The sequence below is a fragment of the Bombyx mandarina genome, chromosome 15 (genome assembly GCF_030267445.1).
Source record: "Bombyx mandarina strain Sakado chromosome 15, ASM3026744v2".
In the NCBI taxonomy this organism is placed as follows: Eukaryota; Metazoa; Arthropoda; class Insecta; order Lepidoptera; family Bombycidae; genus Bombyx; species Bombyx mandarina.
The window spans coordinates 9,624,203-9,650,843 of NC_143221.1; the positions used below are offsets into that span (position 1 = coordinate 9,624,203).

General features: G+C 37.7%; 2 protein-coding genes and 1 pseudogene across 4 annotated transcripts; 1 reads left to right on the forward strand and 2 right to left on the reverse strand.

Moving 5' to 3' along the window:
* Positions 1–3,408: 3,408 nt before the first annotated feature.
* Positions 3,409–4,181, reverse strand: LOC149501465 (uncharacterized; annotated as a pseudogene).
* Positions 4,182–7,877: 3,696 nt separating this feature from the next.
* LOC114247985 (zinc finger CCHC domain-containing protein 24) lies at positions 7,878–14,851 on the forward strand. Its single transcript, XM_089732949.1, has 4 exons — positions 7,878–8,427; positions 8,495–8,602; positions 11,770–11,916; positions 13,158–14,851. Exons 1-4 carry the CDS (start codon positions 8,404–8,406, stop codon positions 13,272–13,274), a joined length of 396 nt encoding a protein of 131 aa, XP_089589075.1. The 5' UTR covers positions 7,878–8,403; the 3' UTR covers positions 13,275–14,851.
* A 4,085-nt stretch (positions 14,852–18,936) lies between these two features.
* On the reverse strand, positions 18,937–22,498 carry LOC114247981 (uncharacterized). Of its 3 annotated transcripts, XM_089732952.1 has the most exons (6): positions 22,285–22,414; positions 21,950–22,203; positions 20,281–21,791; positions 19,836–20,005; positions 19,406–19,597; positions 18,937–19,271 (listed from the first exon to the last, which is right to left on the reverse strand). In XM_089732952.1, the coding sequence occupies exons 3-6, from the start codon at positions 21,782–21,784 to the stop codon at positions 19,035–19,037; spliced, it is 2,103 nt and encodes a 700-aa protein (XP_089589078.1). In that variant the 5' UTR covers positions 21,785–21,791; positions 21,950–22,203; positions 22,285–22,414; the 3' UTR covers positions 18,937–19,034. The 3 variants fall into 3 exon arrangements, with proteins under 3 accessions (XP_089589078.1, XP_028036881.2, XP_089589076.1); XM_028181080.2 differs by having other exon boundaries at positions 20,281–22,203; positions 22,285–22,498; XM_089732950.1 differs by lacking the exon at positions 21,950–22,203 and having other exon boundaries at positions 22,285–22,422.
* Between the last annotated feature and the right edge of the window lie 4,143 nt (positions 22,499–26,641).

Consider the following 26,641-nt stretch of genomic DNA (forward strand, 5'->3'; position numbering starts at 1 on the left):
GTGATCGCCCAAACACTTAACACATCGGGGGCGCGCGTGACAGTTACGGGAAGAGTGCCCGTACAATTGACAGTTATGGCACTGGCTAGGAGTGCCTTTTTTATGGGGGGCTTCGACAGCGATACCAGAGAGCCTACAGACGGTCTGTGTGTTAAAGATTTTCTTACCCTCGGGGGTAGGCTGGAGAGCGACTAGAACCATATTATATGGCTCCCTACCGCGACCGGTGTGCATACGGTGCACAGAATTCACTGGTAGGCCTTGTTCTAACAGGTCGGCTTTTACGAGCTCTATATCTAACTCTTTAGGGATTCCGCGTATTACAACGCGGAGTTCGCGCTCCTCCTGGAGCGTATACGTATGGAAACTTATACGCTCCTTACGGAGGTAAGAAGAGAGGGCCCTATGGTCGTCGGGTGTTTGAACCTTAATTTGAATGCCGTTCGCGAGGTTACGGGCATTCGTGAAATTTATATTTTTGGCCTTAAGGGCCAGGCAAACTCGATCCCAAGCTGCCTTCTCCTGAAGGATAACCGGGGGAGGGGTCTGGGTTTTATTTTGTGCCACCGGACGCGGCGACGGAGTGGCACGGGCTGGGGGCGCAACGGGAGTCTGAGGGCGGGGGCGCGACGCGTTCACGGCTTTGCTAATTTTAGCGGCCGCGGGAGCTCGAGACTCCGCGGCACGCTTCTTACCCTTCTGTACCAGGGTGAATCCATCCGTCGATGAGGCGGGGGCGAGGTCGACCTCCATGTCCGAGTCAGAGTCGGAGCACGAGGAGGCGGGTGCAGGCGACCTACGAGCAAGTGTAAGTGTTTTAGAGGGGGCGACGGAGGCCGCGGATGATCGCTCAGCTGAAACGATGGTCACGGCGGACGACGCAGCAGCTTTTCTCGCCAGTATAGGCGACACGGGAGCGGCAGGCACGACAGAGGCTGCGGTGCTCAATGCAGAAGCTCTGCACGCAGGTACAGGCGACGCAGGAGCAGCGAGCGCGGCGGAGTCCTCGAGAGGGCTCGCAGTGTGATTGGCCTTGAAGGCCAGAAACTCCGAGGCGAGCTGTGGGTGGCGAAGTCGGAGGAATTCCGCGAATACAGCGTCCATGATCGCTGAGTACCCAGGTGGGGCGGCCCCGGGTCTTGAAAACACTCGCCTTGCGGCGAGGCCCCAACTTCTCGGACCTGAGCGGTTCTATTGAACACAGGTGGCAATGCGGCGCGATTACTACAGGACAAAGAAAAAGCACAACAAAACAGAAATTACGAAAAGAAACAAAACAAATAAATACTTGCAGGAAACCACTTTGTCGGCAGATGTACCACGAACACAGAAACAACAAAAGGAAACAAAACAAATAAAAACTTCCAGAAAGAGCACTTAGTCGGCAGATGTACCACGAACACAGGCCGCGCGAACAATGGCCGGGCTAACAAAAGCCGGGCGAACAAAGACCGGGCGATCGAGTGGACGATGAGCACGTCCGCACGTGACGGGTGCCTCTATCGGAATGACGACGAACGCGTTATGGTATGTCTTGTATTGCATAACAGCGTGCTTAGTGCGAGTTTTTTAACTTTTCAAGCGTAAAAGTTAACTTAAATTTGTATGGTGCTGGAACAGCGCTCCTGGCGGTAAGCCAGGGGCAAAATACTCGCACTAAGCACACAGGCGGAAACGAAGGGATTTTGAACCGCATTATCGCTTGCGATAAAAAAATGATTCTTTTGATAATCGTAAGGGGTGTTCATATTTGTCAGTTTTTTTTTATTGCTTGTAAACTATTGTCAGATACTAAGCAATGAACCAAACTAAAATTTAGCCCTAAAAAGACATGGTCATTGCTTAGTGATCTAGTGCAGTAATAATTCACAGCTTCGTACTGAACGGCACCAGCATTGTGTGATGTGTTCTGTGAAGAACTGGACACAATGATGGAGGAGCTCGCGAATATCCAGCCTTGGTTAATTGCTCGTCCCCACTGCTCCTAAACGACAACGCTCGACTTTATACCGCAGACCAGACGATCTCTAAGCTACAAGAGCTATGATTCGACGTTTTGTTATCGAACGTACTCACCATACCTGGTGCCGACAGACTTCTACTTTTTCCAAATTTGGGACAAGATCTCGACAGCGAAAAAATTAAATACCATCTATAGTAGAAATATTCGGATTTAAAATGTAATTCAAATTGGACGCACTGTATAAAAATGTCAACTTACTGACCATTTTAAAAATAACCCAGCACACTGCAGTCACCAGTAGCGTTCCTGCTATCCCGAACAAATGATCAGAACTAGGGAAAGCATCGTTGACAATATTGTTTTCATTATTTTTACTTTCGCAACTGCAAAAAGAAAATAAGATATTGAATAGCATTTTCGTTTAAGTACACTTAAAATTTGAAAGAAGACATTTTACGTCAAAACTTTATGACAGTACATTATGTTTTGGCCATTTAGTTGTAGGTGCCTACCTAATGTTTGGAATCGACAGGTAAGTTAAAGTAATTGAAATTATAGTGAGACTAGCCGCACTCGCTCGCTTCGCTAGGCATTTAAAATTAACATTATTACTTATTGTCATTATTATTAGGGAGTTCAACACTAATATAAATATTAGCCTATCCAGTAAGTACATGTATTTTCTATATGAATACCAAGTTTCAAGTCAATCCGATGCACGGTTCAGTAGTTATAACGGAACATCTGTAAAAACCACTGTAGATTTATATATTAGTACCTATAGATTAGATGCGGTCTTCAAAATTTGTTACATATTTTTTAATGTCAACGAAGGTAGATGAGCTTGCGATCACGCGGGCCGTCGTTAGCGTGGCTCACGGGTATTTGCAATAGGGTGTTTTTCAAAAAAAATGACCCTAGCAAAATCGGACTGTCCCACAACTTCAAACATTTTAATTTTTGTTTTTTTTTACATATAAAAATGTTATATAGCACATGCACGTGTTAAATGTGCCGGATTAACCATGTAGCAAGAGTAACAATTGCTACGGGCCCCGCGCGAACGGGGGCCCCGCATATTTAAACCCACTCATGTCTACCCGAGTTTAATTTATTTGAGTGACTTATTAAGAAAAAGTTGTTTGTATAAAAACGTGTAGAATTTTAATCAGCCTGATAATCAGCTCTACAAAAAGTCTGACGTATGCAAGCACTCTTACCCGACACAGTGTTTTTTTACCATTTTATACATAAGAACCCATAGTAGATCAAGGGCTCTTTGAAATAATTTGCTACGGGCCCCGCGCTTGCTTAATCCGGCACTACACATAATCATATGACATTTTACATGTAGATGTAAAATGTTATAGAAAGTTAAATGTTAAAGGCAGATATTTTAAAATCAAGTTAAATTGAAAAACACCATAAAAGGAGAATAGATATATTTATATTTTAAAAAAAGCACCACAGGAGATGAATGAAGGATCCAACTCCTCAATCTCAGAACCAAATTTTTCTATAGTCATACGACTATACGTCCTTGGTCGTATACTTATACCTTGAGTAACTTTGATAATTGGGTTTGTAATGCTACAGCCGATTTTTTCGGTAACAAATAAACGCGAATATCTCCTACCAAACTTTCGATGTCAGTATACTTAGCTTTAAGGCGCAGTTTTGCACTAGGTGAGAGACGTGTTTTTAATACGAAATCTATTAATTTACTTTTACTGTCATCATTGATGAGCGAACTATAAAGAAGAATACCATCGATAAGTTGATTTGTCACCTGCTCCTGGCCATTCATTACCGGCAACAGGGAAATTGCAGTTTTAATATCAAATGAGTCTGACATTTTTGTAGCACAATTAGAATATTCTATCAAATCTTTAGAACTACTTTGACTACTACTATCTCTCAAAGAAAATAAACTCTATTTTCTTAAAATTATGCCGTATCTCATCAATTAATGTTTGGAAAATCTCACAAGATTTTTTATTTAATTTCTGATCTTGAATTTCTTGTTTCAATTGAGTCAAAATATACTCCAATTTTCTATATTATTTTTGAGCTTCCTCTAGTTTCTTAAAACCTAAATTCTCTGTACGCCTATTTGGACCAAGTTTTACTATATATTCTCTTAAATATTCTAAATTAGCATGTAAATCTCGCAATTGTTGTGACATAATTTCTTTAAACTGAATATAAAGAAATTCCGCATGAACTTAATAATCACATATAATACAGAACATTAAAACAACGTAAAAAAAAATTACATTATCAGAGCAAAAACTTACATTGCAGTAAGCATGTATTTACTGTCAACGTATAAGTAGGTCATGACGTCTTACGTAGCATGGGTGAATGAACTCCTAAGCATTGGACTCGAACTGACTCCTAGCTGCTCCACCTCGGACCCGTACAATTTATCTCCCGGCGCCCTGCATATCCTCTCATCATAAGGCCTGAGCATTCTCCCGGCTCCCGGCAGCAACACCCTTTTCTGTGTTCTTATATTGTTTTCATCGCTTTATCCAAATCAATCTTCTGTAATTTGAAAATATTCTTTCCTCTTCTCGTCTTCACAAACTTCTATTCTTCATAATTGTATTTTTTATTTTATTGCTTAGATGGGTGGACGAGCTCACAGCCCACCTGTTGTTAAGTGGTTACTGGAGCCCATACACATCTACAACGTAAATGCGCCACCCACCTTGAGATATAAGTTGTAAGGTCTCAGTATAGTTACAACGGCTGCCCCATCCTTCAAACCGAAACGCATTACTGCTTCACGGCAGAAATAGGCAGGGCGGTGGTACCTACCCGTGTGGAATCACAAGAGGTCCTACCACCAGTATTTACGCAAATTATAATTTTGCGGGTTTCAATTTTATTACACGATGTTATTCCTTCACCGTGGAAGTCAATCGTGAACATTTGTTAGTACGAATTTCATTAGAAAAATTGGTACCCGCCCGAGATTCGAACACCGGCGCATCGCTCAACACGAATGCACCGGACGTCTTATTCCTTAGACCACGACGACTTCATTTGTTCATAATTTATTCAGATGTATGTTGCAAAATTTTAACTGCTGGCTAAGGGTCGCCATGTATTGGAGTGTTGTAGGTGAAATAAAAGAGAACTGTTCAAGTCGACAATTCATGTAATTCTGTCATGATTTAGTGTGTGCAATTACAAATATAAGGCTAGGCGAGCTGCACACTACAGGGTCCTTCTCTCCGATCATTTTCTCCCTCCATGCAGCTATCTCCTCTCGTATGCGGTGATGTTCTTCTTTTTCGATATCTTTATTGTCCTTAGGATAGAATGTGTCAGCTAGTAGTTCTGCGGATTGGAGGGGCTCGAGGACATCATTCCCTTTCTTGAGCATTACCTCATCTCTGCTTCTATTGTTAGTACGTATAATGCGGTAGAATTTATCCCACATCGATTCTCTCTTCTGTCGTGATGTATATTCTAACTGGTGGTCCTCGTTGTGATTATTGTGTGTTTATATTCTTTTAACCTTTCTTGATAATCTTTTATCAGAAGCGGCCTTCTTCTAGGGTTTGCCTTCCTAATCTTGCTTCTGATTCTTTTAACCTCATTTTTAAGTTCGTTAGTTCTTTGGTCCACCAGGATAGCCTACATTGATTTTTACTATGGACGCGGGATGCATTGCGGTAGCTTGTGATTCCGCGATTCCTCTGATTGACCATAGTAGCATGATATTGACACGTCATTTCGGATCCTCCCGATCCACTATCCGCAGAATCTAGCACTGGATCGGAAACGCGACCCACTGTGAAGATCCGGCGAGAAACTGTGTCTGTGGGCTAATTTACTCATCGAGCCCTTCGTCGTAAGCGACGGGTTCCACGAGGACGGTGACCGGTGCTTGTGGTACCTAAAAGCACCGTCAATGGATCGGGAGGATCCGTAATGAAGCAGATTGTTTAACGGTAGGCAGCCGCTTGGCTCTGCCCCTGGCATTGCTGAAGTCCATGGGCGACGGTAACCACTCACCATCAGGTGGGCCGTATGCTCGTCTGCCTACAAGAGCAATAAAAAAAAAGATAATACTTGATGCCGTAAACTGTGGAACGTTTTGTACTCAATACTATCTATTTTCATCAGTAATTGCTTTGTAAGTTTTATTTTAAACTACCTATTGTTTATAGTTTTGTAGCTAAAAGGAATTCATTTGAAACAAAAATGAACGATGGTGGCACAATGTAAACTGCATTGTTTTATTTCACGTTATTGCAAAGCAGTAAATCTTTTTTAAAGTCTCGCGTAAATCGTAATGGCAATTAAGTTCTATGTAAAGATAGCAACTTTCTTTTTAAACAATTGAATATAAAATTATTTCTTTTTTTCAGTGTGAGCGCAAAAGAAGTGGAACATTTGAAAAGTTAGAGCTATCAATAAAGCCTCGGATACACTAGGGGACAAATTGTGCAGCATGCCCCGAACATGTCGCTCGTCAATAAAGAGCCTAGGGGACAAAATTGTCGCGAGATATGCTGTACAGCGTACACGCTAGCCAGGCGTCATAATAGCAAACCACGTACTGGACTTAACATAGGCTCGTCCACTACCCGTAGTTTTCGACGATGTTATCTTCTTTTTGTCCCGGATAAATTGGGAACGAAGTGTATGCATTTTATTTTCTATTTATTTTTTTGGTATATTTAGGGTCTTTTCTATGTCCTCCCACGCGTCATTTTTTTTAAATTTATTTCGGTTGTCACGATTTGAAGTATCCCACAGCAATCCATAACTATGGTAGAGTTCGATCAAATGTAGTAAGTACCGTTTCGTTTTCCCACACTATCGACATGTTGAAAGACACGTTGCGCACGCGTCCACAATCAGCGACAACCTGCGCAATAATAAGTGTATTATCTATTATCTATGACCTGCGCGGCACTGACGCGCAGCACGTGCACCCGCTCTCAGTACGGGAGCTGCCAACAGTGGCAAAATGTCCCGGGTCACGTAAATGCTCCGCAAAATGTTTAGGGACATGTTGCGGGTCTCGGTGCAACGTCGCAGAGTCACGTAGATATAGTGTTGCGCGTCACGTTGTGGGATAATTTGTCCCCTAGTGTATCCGAGGCTTAAAATATTATATACCAAACCAAACACTGGAGCTTACTCTTTCTAAGAAACGTTAAGTTCCTTAGAGTGTTTAACTGAACATTTCCTTGAAGGGTTCCGTATTGATTATCTAGTACGTAATGCCTATTTTCACTATGGAACAGTCATAGTGCCGGTTCGAAGGTGTAACAGAGCCTGTCTCTCAGGGTGGGTCGCCATATTCAAGTTGTAATTAATCTATACACAGGAATAAAAAATACATATAACAGTATGATCTCCTTATAGGACAGCTTAAGGTCGACCGGCGACCTACTACGGGTCGCGGGAATCCACTGGATGCCAGTTGGACAGGACCGGGTATTTTGGCAAGCCTTGGCCTAGGTCCATCAGTGAAAAATTAAGACAGTTTCATGAAATTCATATTCGCTTCCTGAATCGGTACAGTACTTATCTTATGAAACGTAAACTACTGTAGTAGATCATTCCAAACACGCTACATGGTCATAATATTAGAAAAGAAAAACTTGTCTTTACAGAAAAACTTTAAAGTCGTGGCCTAGAGGATGAGACGTCCGGTGCATTCGTATCTTGCGATGTGCCGGTGTTCGAATCCAGCAGGCGGGTACCAATTTTTCTAACGAAATACGTACTTAGCAAATGTTCACGATTGACTTCCACGGTGAAGGAATAACATCGTGTAATAAAAATCAAACCCACAAAATTATAATTTGCGTAATTACTGGTGGTAGGACCTTTTGTGAGTCCTCAAGGGTAGGTACTACCACTCTGCCTATTTCTGCCGTGAAGCAGTAATGCGTTTCGGTTTGAAGGGTGGGGCAGCCGTCGTAACTATACTCAGACCTTAGAACTTATATCTCAGGGTGGGTGGCGCATTTACGTTGTAGATGTCTATGAGCTCCAGTAACCACTTAAAACCAGGTGGGTTGTGAGCTCGTCCACCCTTCTAAGCAATAAAAAAAAACATAGAATAGTTTTATTTTTCTTTCGTTTCATGAATAGTTTCATCCCTTTAGAAAATTGTGAGCCCATCTGTATTTTATACATTTCTTAACAGAAATACACCACGAGAACTAAAAAAATATTTTTTGTTTAAGTGAACCCCAAACAGAACCCAAACAATTGTGAAACATGATAGTATTTTCAACGTTTGCACTTTGCATGCCCGTGAAGTTTAGTCGAGCGCTGCCTAGCTATTGGTCAAATTTTATTTGTCAAAGTTTGTGCATGTGTTTGTCATCTATCATTTTGAGGATAACAGTCATAGAAAGTAGAAGCATTCCGACATAGTTAAAATCACATTCATTTGATTGAATATGGGTTGCTTTTGGTCCAGTGAGGTAAGCCAACCATTTCGAAATATGTTTTTGTTACCTATTGCTTTTAATAATTTTATTTTGTTTTTAGTGTGATTCTCGGGAACGATGTCAGCATTGCAATAGAAGGGCTGTTAATAATTTGATTGTCGTTAATCAAGTTTGTGAAATTTGTACATACAATTCATCGAAACAAACGGTAAGAAACTTTAGGTAACTTTGTTGTTGACATAAGTGAAGTGGAGTACACTCGTGGACTTATTTAGGAGAAATCGAAAAAGTGTTCAAAACTATTATAATGTTAATTATGAAAATTTAGTTGATTTATTTGAATTTGCTTGTTTTTAGCTAATTAAAAATTGCAATCATCGAAAAAACAATGGTATAATGACGAAAAGATACCAAAGTAAGAATGATATTGCAGAAAAGAAACATTAAATTCCTTTTTTTCATAAATGCCCAAGAGCGGTTATTGTCGTATTTTTTTTTTTTGATTTATCACTTTATACCGATACCTTTAGCCGAAGTCTTTTATTCTGTTACAATATTAAGTCAAATGAGATTGATTATTTTGAGTCTTTAATGAATTGGAGTGAAATTATATTTAACGCGATGAGATGAATTAAAGTCTGCATAAAATTGTCGTTTTTAACTAAGGTTTTTTCAATGGAATTTTTGGAAGAACCCGAGAAGCAACTTCCAGCGGCTTTGTTTCATTTTCCCACATTTGTACAGATGCTATATACACATAATAAAACACCATTATCAAACATTTAAACATGAAGATTATTTCTTAAAATAAAAATAAATAATTCACACAACAGAGCTCCTCGTGTTCCCGGCAAAAAGTCCATTTGTTGCAAATACATATACAGGGTGTCCCAGAAAGAATGGTTAATCCTCAAACACCTCATAGTAGAGATATTGGGGACACAAAATAAAAAAATACAGGTAGTACCCAAATTACGTATTTTAAAAAAAAATTTGATATTTTCCATACTGCTGTGCGTTTCTGGAATAGGTAAAGAATAGCTACAAATAAATAACCAGGCTTTTTGGTGTTATAATATTCTACATGGACTATGCATGAAATCGTATGAGTAGCTAGTGTAATATCTTATAAAAGTTAATGTGAACTTAAATTTTAATCATGAAATTTGGTATTTTTGATACGCTTTTTTTAGCTTCAGCCGTATGTATGTTAGTAACGGAATCTTTGAACATGATTTTGACCCCCTTCAAAACGTCCGATTAAATTTGAAATTTGGTATACTTACTAAGGACCGATGACAATTCAATATTAAAAAAAAATTGGAAATATAAAAAAATAAAGAAATTGAATTTCGACTAAAAAATGAAAAATAAACAATAGTTTAAAAAAACTAACAAAATACACTTTTATAAAAAATCCCACTAAAAAATAGAATAAAAAAAGCGTGGGGTGCATGGTATCAGTAGTTATAAATATTTTATGAACAGACTAGCTGACCCGGCAGACTTCGTAGTGCCTCAATCGATAAAGAAAAGACCTAAACTTTTGTATAAAATACACTTAAAACAAACAAAAGGAATCGGACAGACGGAGGACACATCAAAGAAAAAACAAAATTGCTATTTTTATTCAATTCCGAGCATTTTCATATTTATCTAACTTTTAAACCTTCCCTGGACTTCCACGAATAATTCCAGACCAAAATTAGCCAAATCGGTCCAGCCGTTCTCGAGTTTTAGCTAGAGTAACGAACAGCAATTCATTTTTATACATATAGATATGAGTTATTTTGATAATATCCTGAAAAGCACCTCACGCTTTTTTACAATAAAATAATTTTTTCTTACACTATTTTGAATTCAAATTTATTAAAATTTATTTTCTATTTTTTAGTTGGATTTTCTATAAAAGCGTATTTTGTTAGTTTTTTTAAACTACATATTATTTATTTCTTTATTTTTAATTTGGATATGAAATTTAATTTTAGTTTTTTATTTTGAGTCCCTAATAACTCTACTATGTGTTTCGTGATTATCCATTCTTTCTGGGACACCCTGTATATATTGTAATCAGTATTTAGTGTTGTCTCAATAATTTACAATAATTATTATTGACACCTCGCATACCATTCATTTTCACGATAAAATGATTTTTTCTTTAGAAGATTTTTTCTGTTTGCTTTAGAACTTAAGAAATTTATTTTCTAACGTTTAGTTCAGCTAGCTACAAAAGCGTTTTTTTTTCTTAGTTTTGTAACTATTGATTATTGAATGAAATTTATTACTACAAGTTTATAATTTTATTATTCTTAATAACTTTTTAACAATTCTTAAATAAATAAAAGTTTGCTTAGACATTTTTTTCGATTCCTCGTACCTAAATTTGTCCACGTGTAGATAGAGATAGATATGACTTGTTTTTTACGAAGATCTTCAGTGAGACTACATAAGCTCATGCTACTCATTAAAATATATTACATAATATAATATACTACTCCTACTATACACAATAATTTAAGTTAGTGCTATAGCTGAAGTCAGTCCTTATTTTATGTTAAATTCTTTCGTGACAAGAACAGCGAAACGTCGTCTATGTACATTATGATTCATCGATCCAACCAATTTCGGCCATGGCGACCGAATCATAGCGGTCCGATACGCAGGAGGTGCGCAAACGTTTGCGCTCACGCAGGCGTACACCCTCGTCCTATCCCTTCTTGGATCAGTGAAACGGGAAACCGCTACGACTGAAGAAGGGGTTGGATGTTGTGTCTGGCTGACGGTGACTATATGCCCTCCACCGTCGCCCTAGGCCATCCACCTTGCCTTGCTGACCCGCCGAATCCGCCAAGTCACGTTACATATCTGCTTTGTGTTGCCTTCCTCGCCAAGTCAGATTTTGTGTGTTAAGCGGGAGAGAGCCGCGTGTAGGGATGGGTATTAAAAAGATGAAGAGGGGAGTCAGGAGTAGGAAGGACAGGATACTGTAGCCAGGGAAGAGTAGGTTGTGGTCTATAGCAGCTCAGGGAAGGCGGGATCGCGTGGTCGTGCACTCAGTAATATACTACCGGACAGATAGTATATTTGAGCTCCCCCTGCCATGTACATTAAAGCCTACATAAATAGGTATAAACGTACAATAATTGTCTTTGTGCAAAAAATAATATTTCTTAATATTGAGGCCACTTAGAAACCGCAAAGAAATTTAGTACGCTTCATTTTATGAAATGAAGCGTACATTACGAAATTACATGCCGAACATATTCGGCATGTAATTTCTAACTATGTATTTGATTAAAATAAATTTTGAAACCATTGAATAATAATAGATATCTAATATATTATTACACTTATTTACTTACTTTTCTTAACAAGAGTACACCACATAGTTCGGGAACGAACAAGCCGTGCTTCGGTAAATACATTTGTGTTTGCGGAAATGCTTGGAGCAGTCGCAAATCATGGCCCCAAAAATATCAAATCTGTACACGATGCCGGAAGAAGGTGTACGCTCGCACTCAAGTAAGTAGATACCAATTGGAATGAATTTAAATACTCATAACATAACTAGGTATTACCTAGTTGTGTAATTACTAGCTATTACCTAATTGTGTTATGAGTAGGTATGTATTTTTTTTTGTTTTGATTCCTTAAACAAACACCTAGTAAGTACATACATTCACGTAATGCACTGCACTCGGCAATATAAATTATGAATGTGGTAATTTTGAACAAAATAAATGATACTGATATTGTCTGCATTTTAAATAGTTACTAAGGCATTATTTTATGGTACCCTCCCCATAACCCTTTTTCAAATCTTTTGTACATCTAATCCGCTCAAACAAAATATATATTCAATTTTCGTATTTTAGAGCAGGGTCATAAATTAGTTTCGGTCATGATCCATTTAAAAAATGAAATGTCCCTTGCAGTCCGCACAGCATTTTATAGAAAAAGTATATTTGTGAATCAAATAAATTTAATTAGGTACGGAAATAAATTACAAAGGTATTTTTTACATAACAAGTAGGAAGATGTTTTTTTTTGTGACGGCCTATCAGTATGAAGTTTGAAGGAAATTTGGTTCAAGCTATTGACTTAAATCCTGGAGATGTTCATCAGTCAGTCGAGATCGAAATTGATTCTTTTTGAAATTCATCTTAGAAAAAACTGCTTCACAAATTTATGTATGTTGACTAAACAAAGTAAGAAGTTTCAGAGTAGTTTTTCGTAGTTCTGGATATTTATTATCACACACAAATTTTACCCAGAACTCTTCGCTGGAAACTTCCGTGCTCTGTGTGCCTAGTACGAGTTTTTTAACGTTCTCGATAGCGTAAAGGTTAACTCAAATTTCTATGAAGTTGGAACGTTTGCCCACGTATGCCGCTAGGGACGCTGTAGTGTAAGTTGCTGTGTTCTCGCGGTTCACTCAAAAATTCAAAATGGCTCGGCGCGGCGGCGCGGCTAGGCGGCTGTCCGAATACGCCATTGGCCCTGTTCTACAGAATACGAACCTTTCCACTGGGCCTTTATTCTTCCTTAAATTATATTTTGAAAGGCCGTTGAATTTTGGTTTAATTTTTTTACGGATGTTGTTAGTGAACACAGTATTATTATGTTAAATGGGTAAATTATTTCATTAATTAGAAAAATTGTTACCTATTCCTAAATGGAACTGGGAAGGAAATGTTATACACATATTAATAAGCTATTTTAAGCACCTATTTTTTATTAATGCTCGTTTTTATTAATTTCAGAGACCGTTACGTTCTTCTGACTGGACAAATAATAAGAATTCTCGAGATCATCTGAGTAATTTGTGTCAGATGTGTCAAGAATTGGGATATGATTGTGGAAAGTTATTCAAGATCTAAAAGACAAATGACTGCTTTTTTAGAAACTTTATTATTATAATAACCGGCAAACTTCTTGAGCATTTGTCGACGTAGTGGGGGTAAGTTTGCGCATGGTACACTCACGTGCAAAAACATTACTTACTCTGCGTCATAATGCTATTAAATTATTAAAATCAACATATATATTTATTTATATATTTATTAGAACATCAACAAAACATATAGGTTAATAATTGTAATAATTTAATCTTGGGGTAAAATAGATATTCCTTCTATTAAGTCAAAACTAGAGCTGTTGCCAGGTCTTGGTTCAGTTGAAGCGAAGCTGGTATTTGTAATTTTTTTTTCGTTATCATAATCTTGACCATCATCATCATCACTGTTTTCATCACCCGAGTCGCTATCATCGTGATGAGTCGACATAGGGCTCATCGGCGTAGTTTACAACTCGGTCGATTCGGTCTTCTTTTTTGTCTATAATTAATTATTTTTTGAAGATATTCGATTCGTAGTAATCGAATGTTACTTTTTTCATTTACCAGCTTCCGATTATTTTCTGTCCTTTTTTTCCATCTGAAGCCTAGCTCTTTCATAATCCGTCGTAAGCTTAATTCCGAGCCATTAAAATTTATATCTTCTTTAAATTTTTCGAAGCCTTTCTACGGTACGGAGTTTCGCTGCTTGTTATGTAGTTATTATGATTACATCTTTTTATTACAGATTGAACGAAACTATCCATTCCGGTAACTTTCTTCTTCCCTGATCTTTTCTTACCCGGAGTCCGAAACACGGCGAGCAAGCCAGAGCCTTTAGCTTCGTTAATAATGCACCTAACAGTACTCACTAATGTTTTTATTGCTTCCGAAGTCTGTTTTAATTTTTCCATATCATTCTTCCCATGTTTTATAAAGAAGCAATATACGTCGTACACAAATTTTCTACCCTTTCTTTTAAGTACTACACCAGTTTGTCACGGCATAGTGTATGTTTTATAATAAATCAACAAACACTCAACAAATAGCAATGGCAACAAAGTCCACAAGCAATTATAACAAATAAGTTAACGATTAATAACGATAGACTTTCCACTGTACGCAAGCGTACTTTTGGGAGCAAGCGGAATGAGGGCGCAGTGCGGGACGCAGGGTTCGACTGATCTACCAATAACGCGCTCGATACGATTTCCCCTGTCGTCGCGCCTCACCCTCACCACCAAAGTGATCTAAAATTCGGTTCTGCGCAGTCAAGGTCATTTGCTCACGAAGTTTGCCGATTACTATACTATCTGCATTGCCTTACCTTAAGAAACATTACTTGGTTAAACAATAATTTTTTTAATAGATTCTCAGATGGGAACAAAACAAGAAATTTGAATTTAGTGAAAAAATAATACAGTATCAATTTTTTATCAAATTAGCTTTATTCCGTAGATAAAGTGTATCATATATACTTGATTTTAAATATCACGCCAGTAGGATTTAAGCATATTTTATTTACCTATCGTTGTGGTTAATTCGATATAATTTTAACTTTTGCAGATACGTAATTACGTAAATAGCTCTAAGATTCAATTTATATTAAATACGTACTTACCATTTCTATTCTTTTCTTTTTGTTCTTAAATCTATCAAATTAATAAATCAACAATTCCAGACATAGTGTGTTTTTGAGTATTCGCTAGTCTTGACGTGAGTTAACACTTTGCCGTTCGGCAACACCACAGCGGTGTCGTACGCAAAGATTTGGTCAACTTTTTTTCTGTTTAGGCGTATTGAGAGTAAAATTTAACTCGCGACAGGTTCCGACTGGAGAGAAAAGATACAATTTTGGACGAGCGAGAGTGAGAAAAGAAACAGAGCGTCTCGCGAACCACTCGGACTTTGAGAGAGGGAGAAAACGAGCTAAGTCGTTTCTCTTAAACATTGTTTACGTGCGTGGGCCACTAAATGGCTCGTTATTAGTTTCTCATTGCTCCTGTAAATGGAAGTAATATAATAGACTAGGTATCTTAAATTTTATTTTTAACTAGCGACCCGCCCTCGCTTCGCTTCGGAAACATTAATTTTTATTATTGACTAGCACCCGCCCTCGCTTCGCTTCGGAAACATTAAATTTTATTATTGACTAGCGACCCGCTCTCGCTTCGCTTCGGAAACATTATTATTGATAGCTGTGTCCCGCGATGCTACCCGCGGTTATTGTCGTACCGCTGGTGAAGCCGCGGGGCGAAGCTAGTCTAAAAAAGTAGCCTTATCACCAGCTACCTATCAGTGAAGGTGCCGTCAAAATCGGTCCAGCCGTTCTAGAGATTAGCCGGAACAAACAGACAGACAGATAGGCAAAAATTGTAGAAAATGTTATTTTGGTGTATGTACCGTATATATATTCATATGCATATAGTAAAAAGCGGTTATTTCAATACTACAAACAGACACTTTAATTTCATTTATATGTATAGATGAAGGAATTAAATTATTTTTAATTAATTTTTATATAATTTAAAATATATATAAATGGTGAAGAGGTCGTTTCTCTTATACACAGCATTCCCTATTACAAGAGAAAAATTATTTAAGGATGAAAAATTAAGGAAGCCACAATACTACGCACCGCAAAAACTTGCACTTTTTTTTCCTACCTAAGCTGGTAACCTTACAGGGTTACGCCAGCGTAACATGACGAATAGGTGAGCTCATGGGGCTCTAACCAGAGGAAGGCCAATTGCCGGCCACACCTCTTAAATATGGCCACACCGCAGTGGTGTCGTGACTCGTGAGCATAACCAATTCTTATTTAAATATTCAGTGTATTATCTATGAACATTTAACAGATCTTCGGGAATTTATGAAGCTAGGGGAACAGGGTTGCGAACTTATGAGAACTAATGATGAGTTTAATAAAACTTAAGAATTTATAATTTCCCGATAACGTCAAGAACGGCCGGCAACGAAATTGTTAAGACGCAATTAAAGTAGCATTTACGGCTTAATCTCGCATTTATAATTTTCACTACCACCCTACTACTTATAGCTGCCGTCAACAACAAATACGCGGCAGTCAACCGCTCTCTACGCCCTGGACACTTCATTTAAAAGATACTAGGTAGGTATTTAATGCCCTAGACACGTCCCTCACAATTTATATAATTCTTTCCTTACATTCGTCAAAATTAACAGCAAGTATCATGAACAATAGCAGCAGTAGCATGTACCCCTTCACTATTCAATTTGGATTATTATTTATCTAAAATAAATGAATTTAATATTAATAATAATAGCACCGGAGTTGTTTCTGTACTGCTTTCTTAAGTTTTTTCTCTGCTTATTCGCTGGTAGCCTAAGGGGCTACCTCAGCTACGCCCGGACGGGTAATTGAGCTCCCGGAGTCAACCTGAGAGAATTTGGTAACACTAGCTGTAGCAAGAGTAGTGCTTCGCAGAAACTATCACTGAGTCGCGACCCACTCAGTGGCAGTCACTGGGCTTTCTTCAGTTTTCAATGAGATTTAGAATTTATAAGCATTTCGATTACGACTTCGTTGCTGATTTTAAGGAAATGACAAAGGCCTGGCTCTAACAGAAAATCACTTTTCCACTCGGTCTTTAGCATTAGGGTCAAAAAACAAAGGTATAATAGCCGGCAAACTTCTTGAGCATTTGTTGACGTAGTGGGGGTAAGTTCGCGCATGGTACACTCACGTGCAAAAACATTATTTACTCTACGTCATAAAGCAATTAAATTATTAAAATCAACATTATTGTATTTATATTTGTATTTATTTATATATTTATTAGAACATCAACAAAAATATAGGTTAATAATTGTAATAATTTAATCTTGGGGTAAAATAAATATTCCTTCTATTAAGTCAAAACTAGAGCTGTTGCCAGGTCTTGATTCAGTTGAAGCGAAGCTGGTATTTGTAAAAATTTTTTTCGTTATCATAATCTTGACCATCATCCTCACTGTTTTCATTACCCGAGTCGCTATCATCGTGATGAGTCGACATAGGGCTCATCGGTGTAGTTTACAACTCGGTCGGTTCGGTCTATTTTGTGTTCTTTTTTGTCTATAAATAATTATTTTTTGAAGATATTCGATTCGTAGTAATCGAATGTAACTTTTTTCAATTACGAGCTTCCGATTATTTTCTGTTTTTTTTTTCCATCTGAAGCCTAGCTCTTTCATAATACATCGTAAACTTCATACCGAGCCATTAAAATTTATATCTTCTTTAAATTTTTCCAAGCCTTTCTAAGGTACGGAGTTTCGCTGTTTGTTATGTAGTTATTATGATTACATCTTTTTATTACAGATTGAACGAAACTATCCATTCCGGTAACTTTTTCCATATCATTCTTCCCCTGTTTTATAATGAAGCAATATACGTCGTACACAATTTTTCTACCCTTTCTTTTGAATACTACACCAGTTTGTCGCGGCATAGTGTATTTTTTATAAAAAATCAACAAACACTCAACAAATAGCAGTGGCAACAAAGTTAACAAGCAATTATAACAAATAACTTAACGATTAATAACGATAGACTTTTCACTGTACGCAAGCGTACTTTTGGGAGCAAGCGGAATGAGGGCGCGGTGCGGGACGCAAGGTTCGACTGATCTACCAATAACGCGCTCGATACGATTTCCCCTGCCGTCGCGCCTCACCCTCACCACCAAAGTGATCTAAAATTCGGTTCTGCGCAGTCAAGGTCATTTGCTCAGGAAGTTTGCCGGTTACTATACCTACCAGGGTAGGGCCACACATTTCGGTCTAACGCTAAAGCTTTTGGTTTCTCCTTTTTCACTTATCCTTTGTAGATGTAATAGGATTGGCGTAGAATAGCATCAACTAATCCAGAGGCGGATTATCCGTAAAGCAAACTAAGCACGAGCCTAGGGGCGTTTAGTTACAAGGGGCGCGCGAGCTCAGAATTTTTAAATAAACATATAACATATCGACTATTAAGAACTAAATGCTGATCTATAATAGATTATATTGCACAAGCATCGACATATTCGTATTAAGCAATATAGCGGGTTTGTTGCGTCGGCGCGTCGTTCTCGAGCGTCGGGCGGCGTAGAGGTGCGGCTACAAATAGTTATAATTTATAGTATTATGATGGCCATTTTTTACATGGCAGTCGACAAGTTGAAACGGAGTCACGATCCTCAGCAATGAGGGAGCGATGGAGAAGAAGAAAGAAGATGGCCATTTATGGCCGGTACAGGGGCACTGATAGTGATTGCCTAGGGCGCTCTGGACCTTTAATCCGCCACTGACCTAATCCCTCCCAGTGGGTGACGTAAAATGTGATTAGTATTCGCTGAAGCATGAGGAACAGTTTTATCTGAATATTTTACTAGAACGCTGGGATCACCAACCGACATTTACCTGTGTGTAATACTGTAGACCCAATGGATAGGAATCACCAACTTTTTTGCCACGAAGCAGTCCTGTATTTCGGCTTGAAGGGTGGGACAGCCTTTATACAGTCTAATAGAGACTTCGACATCACCTCTCAAGGAGGGTAGCGGCACTCATATTGTGATGTCCATAGGCTTTCGAAATCATTACTCCAAGTGGGCCTTCATATGGTTTATTGTTAATGATTATTACTTTGTGAATGCTTTCTTTGTATTAGGGAAAGTGAATCATTTTTAATTAAAAAATGCAAATATACTTCAATATTTATATTTAACGAACATTTACATTTACCAAAGCTTAACATCACAACTGAAAACGTTTTATTATCAGTTATCAACGACTATTATTCTTATTTCTTAGAAAATATGTTGTTTATAATAGTGACCAGACATTCATATTTGACAAGATCACAGCTAGAGAGATCAATTGAATAATCATTTTTGCGTTCAGCTATATAAGCTAGAAGAGGAAGCAGTAAAGGTTCCATGTCTTCTTTTGGTCCATCACAGAGTATCGGCATTCTTGTTATGTTATTAATAACATCTAGTATTTGATTGTTTGTTAATGGTTCTTTGAAGAATTTGTACTAAAAAGAGAATTACAATTTACACAAACACTACAGTAATGTATTATCGTATATAAAGTGATTTTATTAAAGCATTTGTGTTTACCACAATAAGCTATCTAATAGAAAGGCATATCAAACAATATGGTTCTTACCCGGGTACAATGTAGAAGAGTTCTGTAACAATACAAAATGCATGCCCAAGTATTATTAGTTCTATTGTCTCTTTCTATTCTTGCTATTAAAGACATGGCTTCATAATAGGCATCTAAAACGATTTTAGCTTCGAAATGAGCAAGACAATCCCAGATAGTAAACCATTCTTCTTGTGTGCATGAACATATTATCTGAAAATAATTGGTAAAGAATTTAAATAAGTGAAAAATGCCACATTATTACACTATAAGAGCACTAATTGGTTCATGGTATTGGTACTATGACAAAAACTTCATTTGAATGTCATTCACAGATAAGGGATGCAATGTGCCCATTTGTTGAAATTCTTGCGCCGTCTATTAATTTATTTGATGATTATAATATTAAGTTTTTAGTAAGATTAATAAGACTAATAAGGAATTAAAAAACCTGTATCAATGTTGTTGTGATATCGTCTTTAGAACTGTGTTGCCTCATCTTAGTACCAGTTATAATTTCTAAAAAGTTATTGCCTGGTGGATTCCATATTTTCCTGTAGTAGTAAGTGTTTAGTGGATGTGTATTTTTCAACTTTGATTTTAACCAATTTTCTTCTTTCACTAAAACACAATAATTTACTTAACTTACAATATACTTTTAATTGCTAGTTAGTTACTTACTACATTTCTTACTATTCGTTTTTATGATCTGTAGATTCAGTTCTAAATTTTAATGTATATGAAGTTTGCATTTTTAATGACTTATTTTTAACAAAGCTGGAACGGAATAGTGCCATAGCCATTCAACTAGAGTGAGTTTAATTGGTGTGTTTTGCAATTGAACTCAGTTTTCAAATCACTATTTGTTTTGTTTTAAATTATTCTAAAGTAAATACCTGGTATGCTGGTGCCATATGTCTCCATAAATGAGGTTTGAAGTTCGATTGTGCTTTGTAAAGTAGTCGGTGCTGAAGTGACAAATGTATGAATTTTCCACCGTACAATATCCATGACCTGGGCTAACATTGCCAACATTGGGGCTCTGTATTCTAATAGCTCTTCTATAGTGTAAGCACTTTGTAATAACTTAATTTGCATATTAATATTATTGATATTTTTATTTAGAAGTGCTTTGTGAATGTTTGGCATTATTGTTAATAATAGCAATTTAGATCCAATTAAAATGCCATAGTTTTTTAATGCAGAAATAAATCTTATAAAGTTATTTTCTTTCTCTTCTGTATCTATACAGATTTCCAGATTATACTGCAATGCTTTGAAAATACAAGGTTCAGTATCAACTTCATAGTAATAATTACAATAGTTGTCTAATAATTTCATTACTTGTAACATAATATCTCCCTGTTGGCTGTTTTCTGTTGCTAAGTTGAAAATTTTATCAAAAACTTTCTTTGGGCTCTGCAAGAAGAGTGTGAGTACATCAGTAATATCAGTATTGGAAGTTGCAATTAATTTATTGAAAAATTCTGTACTCATATCAGTAAAGAGTTCATTTTCCTTCATATCAAAAAAGCAATTGTTGACAAAATGTTCAGTTAGTATTTTATGTTTGTCAGAAACATCACAATGATGGAAAGCTTTCACAGCCAATACTTCTGTCTGGCCTTTGTTTACAATGCCCTGTTTCAAGATGTAGTACAGTTTTAAACACTCTTGCGGACTATATTTATTTATGTTAGGATGAATAATATCAAGAAGTTCTCTGTAGGTACACAAATCATCTTTGTAGAGAAGAGCATGTAACCAGGATTCCATATTATCATCATTTTTGTTTATGTTCTCAATGATCATACAAACATCAGTTGAGTTTATAACATCTTTTGCTTCGATTGGTTTCCTAGAAATCTGCTGTAGCATAGCAACTATTGGATGTTCACACAAAACAGGTATGCTTGACAATTTTGTATATACTTTATGACACAATTCACCAATTGATTGCTGTTTGGTTTTTCCGTTTTCTTCAAACTCACTCCAAGCACAGAATATATCAACACTTACATCCATTATTAGTTTCTGGCATGCATCTAAAAGTATTGTGTTGCAATTTCCTATGGTTTCTAATACATTTTTTGGACAGTCATTAATGTTGTAAAATTGTATATTTTTATTTATTGAAGCTTCTATGTAAGTTACTTGATAAATAATATCAAAATCAGGAGGGACCTTTTCATGTATTTTTGTGTATCTTTCAAGGCAATCATAAAGTAATACTAAAGCCGAACTAAGCCAACTTCCATTGTGTATGTATAATTCATCTTTTTGAAGCGTTTCCAGTTTGTAACTATTTGGAGGTTCAACAAAGTTTTTGGTACAATTTTGGAAATGCTTTAAGGTTTCACTTAATAAAGTATTATTTTCTTGTTCGGGAAATTTAAACATGTTTAATCTGCAAATTAATGTATAACATGCTAATGATATTTTAGCCAACCTTTGTGAACAGTCTAATGGATTGTAGTACTTTGTGTTTTCTATAAACGCTCCAGTCACTTCGACAGCAAGTGGAGGGTATGCATATGAGATGATTTCATACACAAAATGTTCTACCTGGAAGCTCCAAATTAATTCACACATTAAATAATGTGGCACAGTCGGTATGGTCCATATTACTGAGTCAATATCGTCTTTTTCTACCAACTTTTCTAATGTTTTGAAATTCCCGTTTAAAATAATGTATAGGATAAATTTACGAATTAAACGTGTATGTTCTTTGGATAATACTTTATTTTCGTCCATAAAATTTCTGTCTTTGAGGAATTGATACATATGTTCAATAATGTATTTGACCTTTTCTTCGTTTCCTATAAATAGTATAAATGTTTTGAAATTAAATTAAGCAATTATGAAGAACAATTAGTATTTTTTTATACCATTTAACTTACCGCCTTTTACGGTCAACCTTGAGAATGGATGAACGCTGTCTGTGGAAATAAAAACGCCTTGAAAGGCAAGTAAATCTGGTGTAAAATCCATATTTATTTACGAAACTAAACGGCAGACTTATCCTTTTTCAAAATTATAGTTTGACAATTGACAGTTCTTACTTTTCTGTGTTTAATTTGTCAATTAAGTTAGGCAAAAGGAATATAACCCGTTCAGGAACATCTTGTAATAGAGTAAGATCCCAGGGCCCCCAGACGTCACATATTTTCTGACGAACGAAAGGTAGCCGATTGCGTAGTGTTAGTATGTACTAAGAGCACATGCCTACCTGCTAGCTTGGTTAGGCGGCCAATTTTCAGGTATCAGGTACTCAAGGTACATACAATAATTACCTACTTCACATAAATTCTGAAAGCTGATTTTTACGTATATTTTAGGCAATATCCTTAAAAATAAGTTGCCAGACACTCCATCGGCCGTATTGCTTTGCAGACGCTTTAAAGCTCCCAAAATAAGTACCTAACTTCACGTAAATTCTGTAAGCTGATTTTTATATATGTCCACCAGACAACTATTTTAAAACCTCTTACAAAAAGACAGACCGATCTAATGGGCCAATCATCCCCTAAATTCAATTTAATACCTCTGTGGGTAAGAGTGCGAGGGCATTATCCACGCGCATGAGACTGAGTGAGACATGTAATAGGATATATTAACTTCTTTGTCTCTCTGTCTCTCTATCTCTCTCTTACAGTTGACTCATATCAACTAATTATTAATATTAAAAGAAAATCAGTTAAAAATTAAATAATCATGTAATAACTAAAAATTAATTTGTAAAAAAATGCTCATTTGACTACCATTATTCTTGAATTTTATCCTCCCGGGTAAAAATATATAGTTATGTATAAATATGTAGGCAGCGGCTTGACTCTGCCCCTGGCATTGCTAAAGTCCATGGGCGACGGTAACCACTCACCATCAGGTGGGCCGTGTGCTCGCCTACAAGGGCAATAAAAAAAATTTATACGAAATCGAAAAAAAACATATTTTATAAATTTTAATAAAATAAAAACTTATTTCACCTGTGCAATCTAAATAGAGTGAGCCGATTAGAATGACGAATTTAATCAAATCTATACGTGACTCATGGTAATGTTCGATATGCGATGTGGCCCTTTTAATTTTAATATTAATTCTGTTGAAGTTTTTAAGTCGTCGTGGCGTTAAGGATAAGACGTTCTGGTACATTCGTGTTAAGCGATGCACCGGTGTTCGAATCCTAGGGAGGTACCAATTTTTCTAATGAAATACGTACTTAACAAATGTTCACGATTGACTTCCACGGTGAACGAATAACATCGTGTAATAGAAATCAAACAAGCAAAATTATAATTTGCGTAATTACTGGTGGTAAGACTTGTGAGTCCGCGCGGGTAGGTACAATCACCCTGCTTATTTCTGCCGTGAAGCAGTAATGCGTTTCGGGTAAAGGGTGGGGGCAGCCGTTGTAATTATACTGAGTCCTTAGAATATATATATAATATATCTCAAGGTGGATGGCGCATTTACGTTGAAGATGTCTATGGGCTCCAGTAACCACTTAACACTAGGTGGGTTGTGAGCTCGTCCATCCATCTAAGCAATAAATAAAATAAAAAGTTTGTCCCAAATTATTATTGGTGTGATTTAATATATAAACTAGATCACATAACCTCATCTAATCGGTGTGATTTGGTGTATCTAGTCATCAGACTATCCTCCGTAGTTTTATCCATTGTCCTTACCTTACCATGATGGTAGAATATTTTGAGAACTGTTCTAGTATCCTGCCCAGTGCGTCACATGCGGCCTCAGTTACGTTTGTGTCTGAGGTTGTCCTAATATTAAGGAGTTATTCCCTTAATTACCATAGAAATAGAGCATTTCGATTTAAAATTAGGACACAATGTCGAAGCAGTACCTAGTTAATTGCATTATGCAATGAAAACAGTGTCAATGTAACTTCAACTTACATTACATACGTGACAATCTTTAAATTATATTACTTTCTTACTTAAAAGTAAATAAAAAATCATCACTATTATTAAGCATTGTAACGCAGTGTTCCGTTTCGCGTGGCAACAGTAGCCAAAGAGGATATGACTCAGGTCCGTGCCGCGACGACCCACCCCGCGCTATCCGCGCCCGCGCATTTATTTTATTAGTGCGCGCCCCCTATTACGGCCTGGCCACGGGGATCGGCGGTGCGAACAGCGAAGCGGTGGGCGAGGCGACCATTCGCGCAGCACCGTTTGCAGGCCACGGGTACTCACGTTCGCCGCCGCGACTAGTAAGGAAGTCCGACAGCGAAATGTCTATATCGAAATTATCTCGATATTGCTTACAAATTAATAGTTTTTTGGTTCAGGACCTATTATTTGGAAAAGATTGTGAAGTACATGATTTGAATAAGAATCGGAGTATACCTATAGATGGAGAATTCCACAAGAAGTACGAGAAATACTTTGAGTGGCTAGACTTCCAAATAGCTGGTCTAGCTAGTATTTCAACTTTTTTTTTTTATTGCTTAGATGGGTGGACGAGCTCACAGCCCACCTTGTGTTAAGTGGTTACTGGAGCTCATAGACATCCACAACGTAAATGCGCCACCCACCTTGAGATATAAGTTCTAAGGTCTCAAGTATAGTTATAATGGCTGCCTCACCCTTCAAACCGAAACGCATTACTACTTCACGGCAGAAACAGGCAGGGTGGTGGTACCCACCCGCGCGGACTCACAAGAGGTCATACCCCCAGTAATTACGCAAATTATAATTTTGAGGGTTTCATTTTTATTACACGATGTTATTCCTTCACCGTGGAAATCAATCGTGAACATTAAAATTTGTTGAGTACGTATTTCATTACAAAAATTGGTACCCGCCTGATATTCGACTACCGGTGCATCGCTCAACACCGGACGTCTTATCCGTTCGGCCACGACGAGTTTAAAAATATAAAAAAAAAAATTAATAAAAAATATAAAATATAAAAATTTCGGCGTTCATTTTTCGCGGCGAAAACAACTAAACTCATTTAATCACTGCACTATTCGCCGCGACTACCGCTCGACTCCGTGGCTTGCGCCGTCCTTATTCATGCATTTGTTTTGCTCGCCCGCCGCACCGCGCGATTCGCTCGGTACATTTCGCCGGTCGCTTCGCCGGTCGCCGGTGCGCGTGGCTTGTTAGGTACATTTCTATGCGCTTGTTTTAGTCGCTAGACGCTTCGCCGTTCGCACCGCGCGAATATTCGTATCGGCGAATGTCCCGTGGCCAGGCTGTTAGTGCGCGCCAGACTTTGAAGCGGCAAATACGCGTTCCCGGTCGATACAGGAACTGACAACCCGAGAGTCTCATGCCAGTCAGGCACCCAACATTAAACCATCAATATTTGAGTTTGAGTTTAAGTAATAACCATTAAGCACGCCTGATAACTCAGAATTTACTTAAAAACAATTCTGACAATCCCAATAAACAGGACATGACTGCGGGCTGTGTCGCTCGACTTATCTTTGCAAATATCTTCTTCTTCTGAGTCGGTCTCTTCATTGCTGAAGGTCGTGTCTAATTGAAACGTGGACCACTCGATGGACAATACTTCCCCACGTCTTGCTGTCCTTGGCGGTCTTTATAGCCTCGGTTATTGGCAGGCCGGTGAGCGTCTTAACCAGATCAGACTAGCGGGTAGGTGAGCGTCCGCGTGATCTTCTCCCGTCAACCTGACCAACTACCATCAGTTTCTCTAAGTTATCGGGGCCTCTACGAACGATGTGGCCGAAGTACGTGAGAATACGTTGGAAGCAAATAGCGGACAGCCTTGTGGCAATACCGACCTCCTTCAGAATGGATAGGTTGGTCCGGCGTGGTGTCCGTGGAATTCGCAACATCCGTCTCCAACACCACATTTCAAAAGCGGTGATCTTTGCCCTCTCACTTCGTCTTATCGTCCAGGATTCGGCGACATAAAGAAAAATTGAGAAGACCAATGTACGTACCAGCCTCGCTTTGGTTTTGCGGAATATATTGCGGTCTTTCTATATCCTAGTGAGCTTAGTCATTGCTCCTTTGGACATTTGGGCTCTTCTAGCTATCTCCTTCTCGCTGCCACCCTCGCCACAAAGAAGAGAGCCAAGATAAAAGAACTGGTCAACACTTTGACTTGGAATTTGTTGACCAGTTCGTTTGCAAATATATATATATATATATATATAATATATTAAAATATTTCTTAAGCTAGTGTGATCTATACTGAAAATGTTTAAATATTAACCCAGGCAATTATTTTAAAAAAAATTGATTTAAAATATTTGTT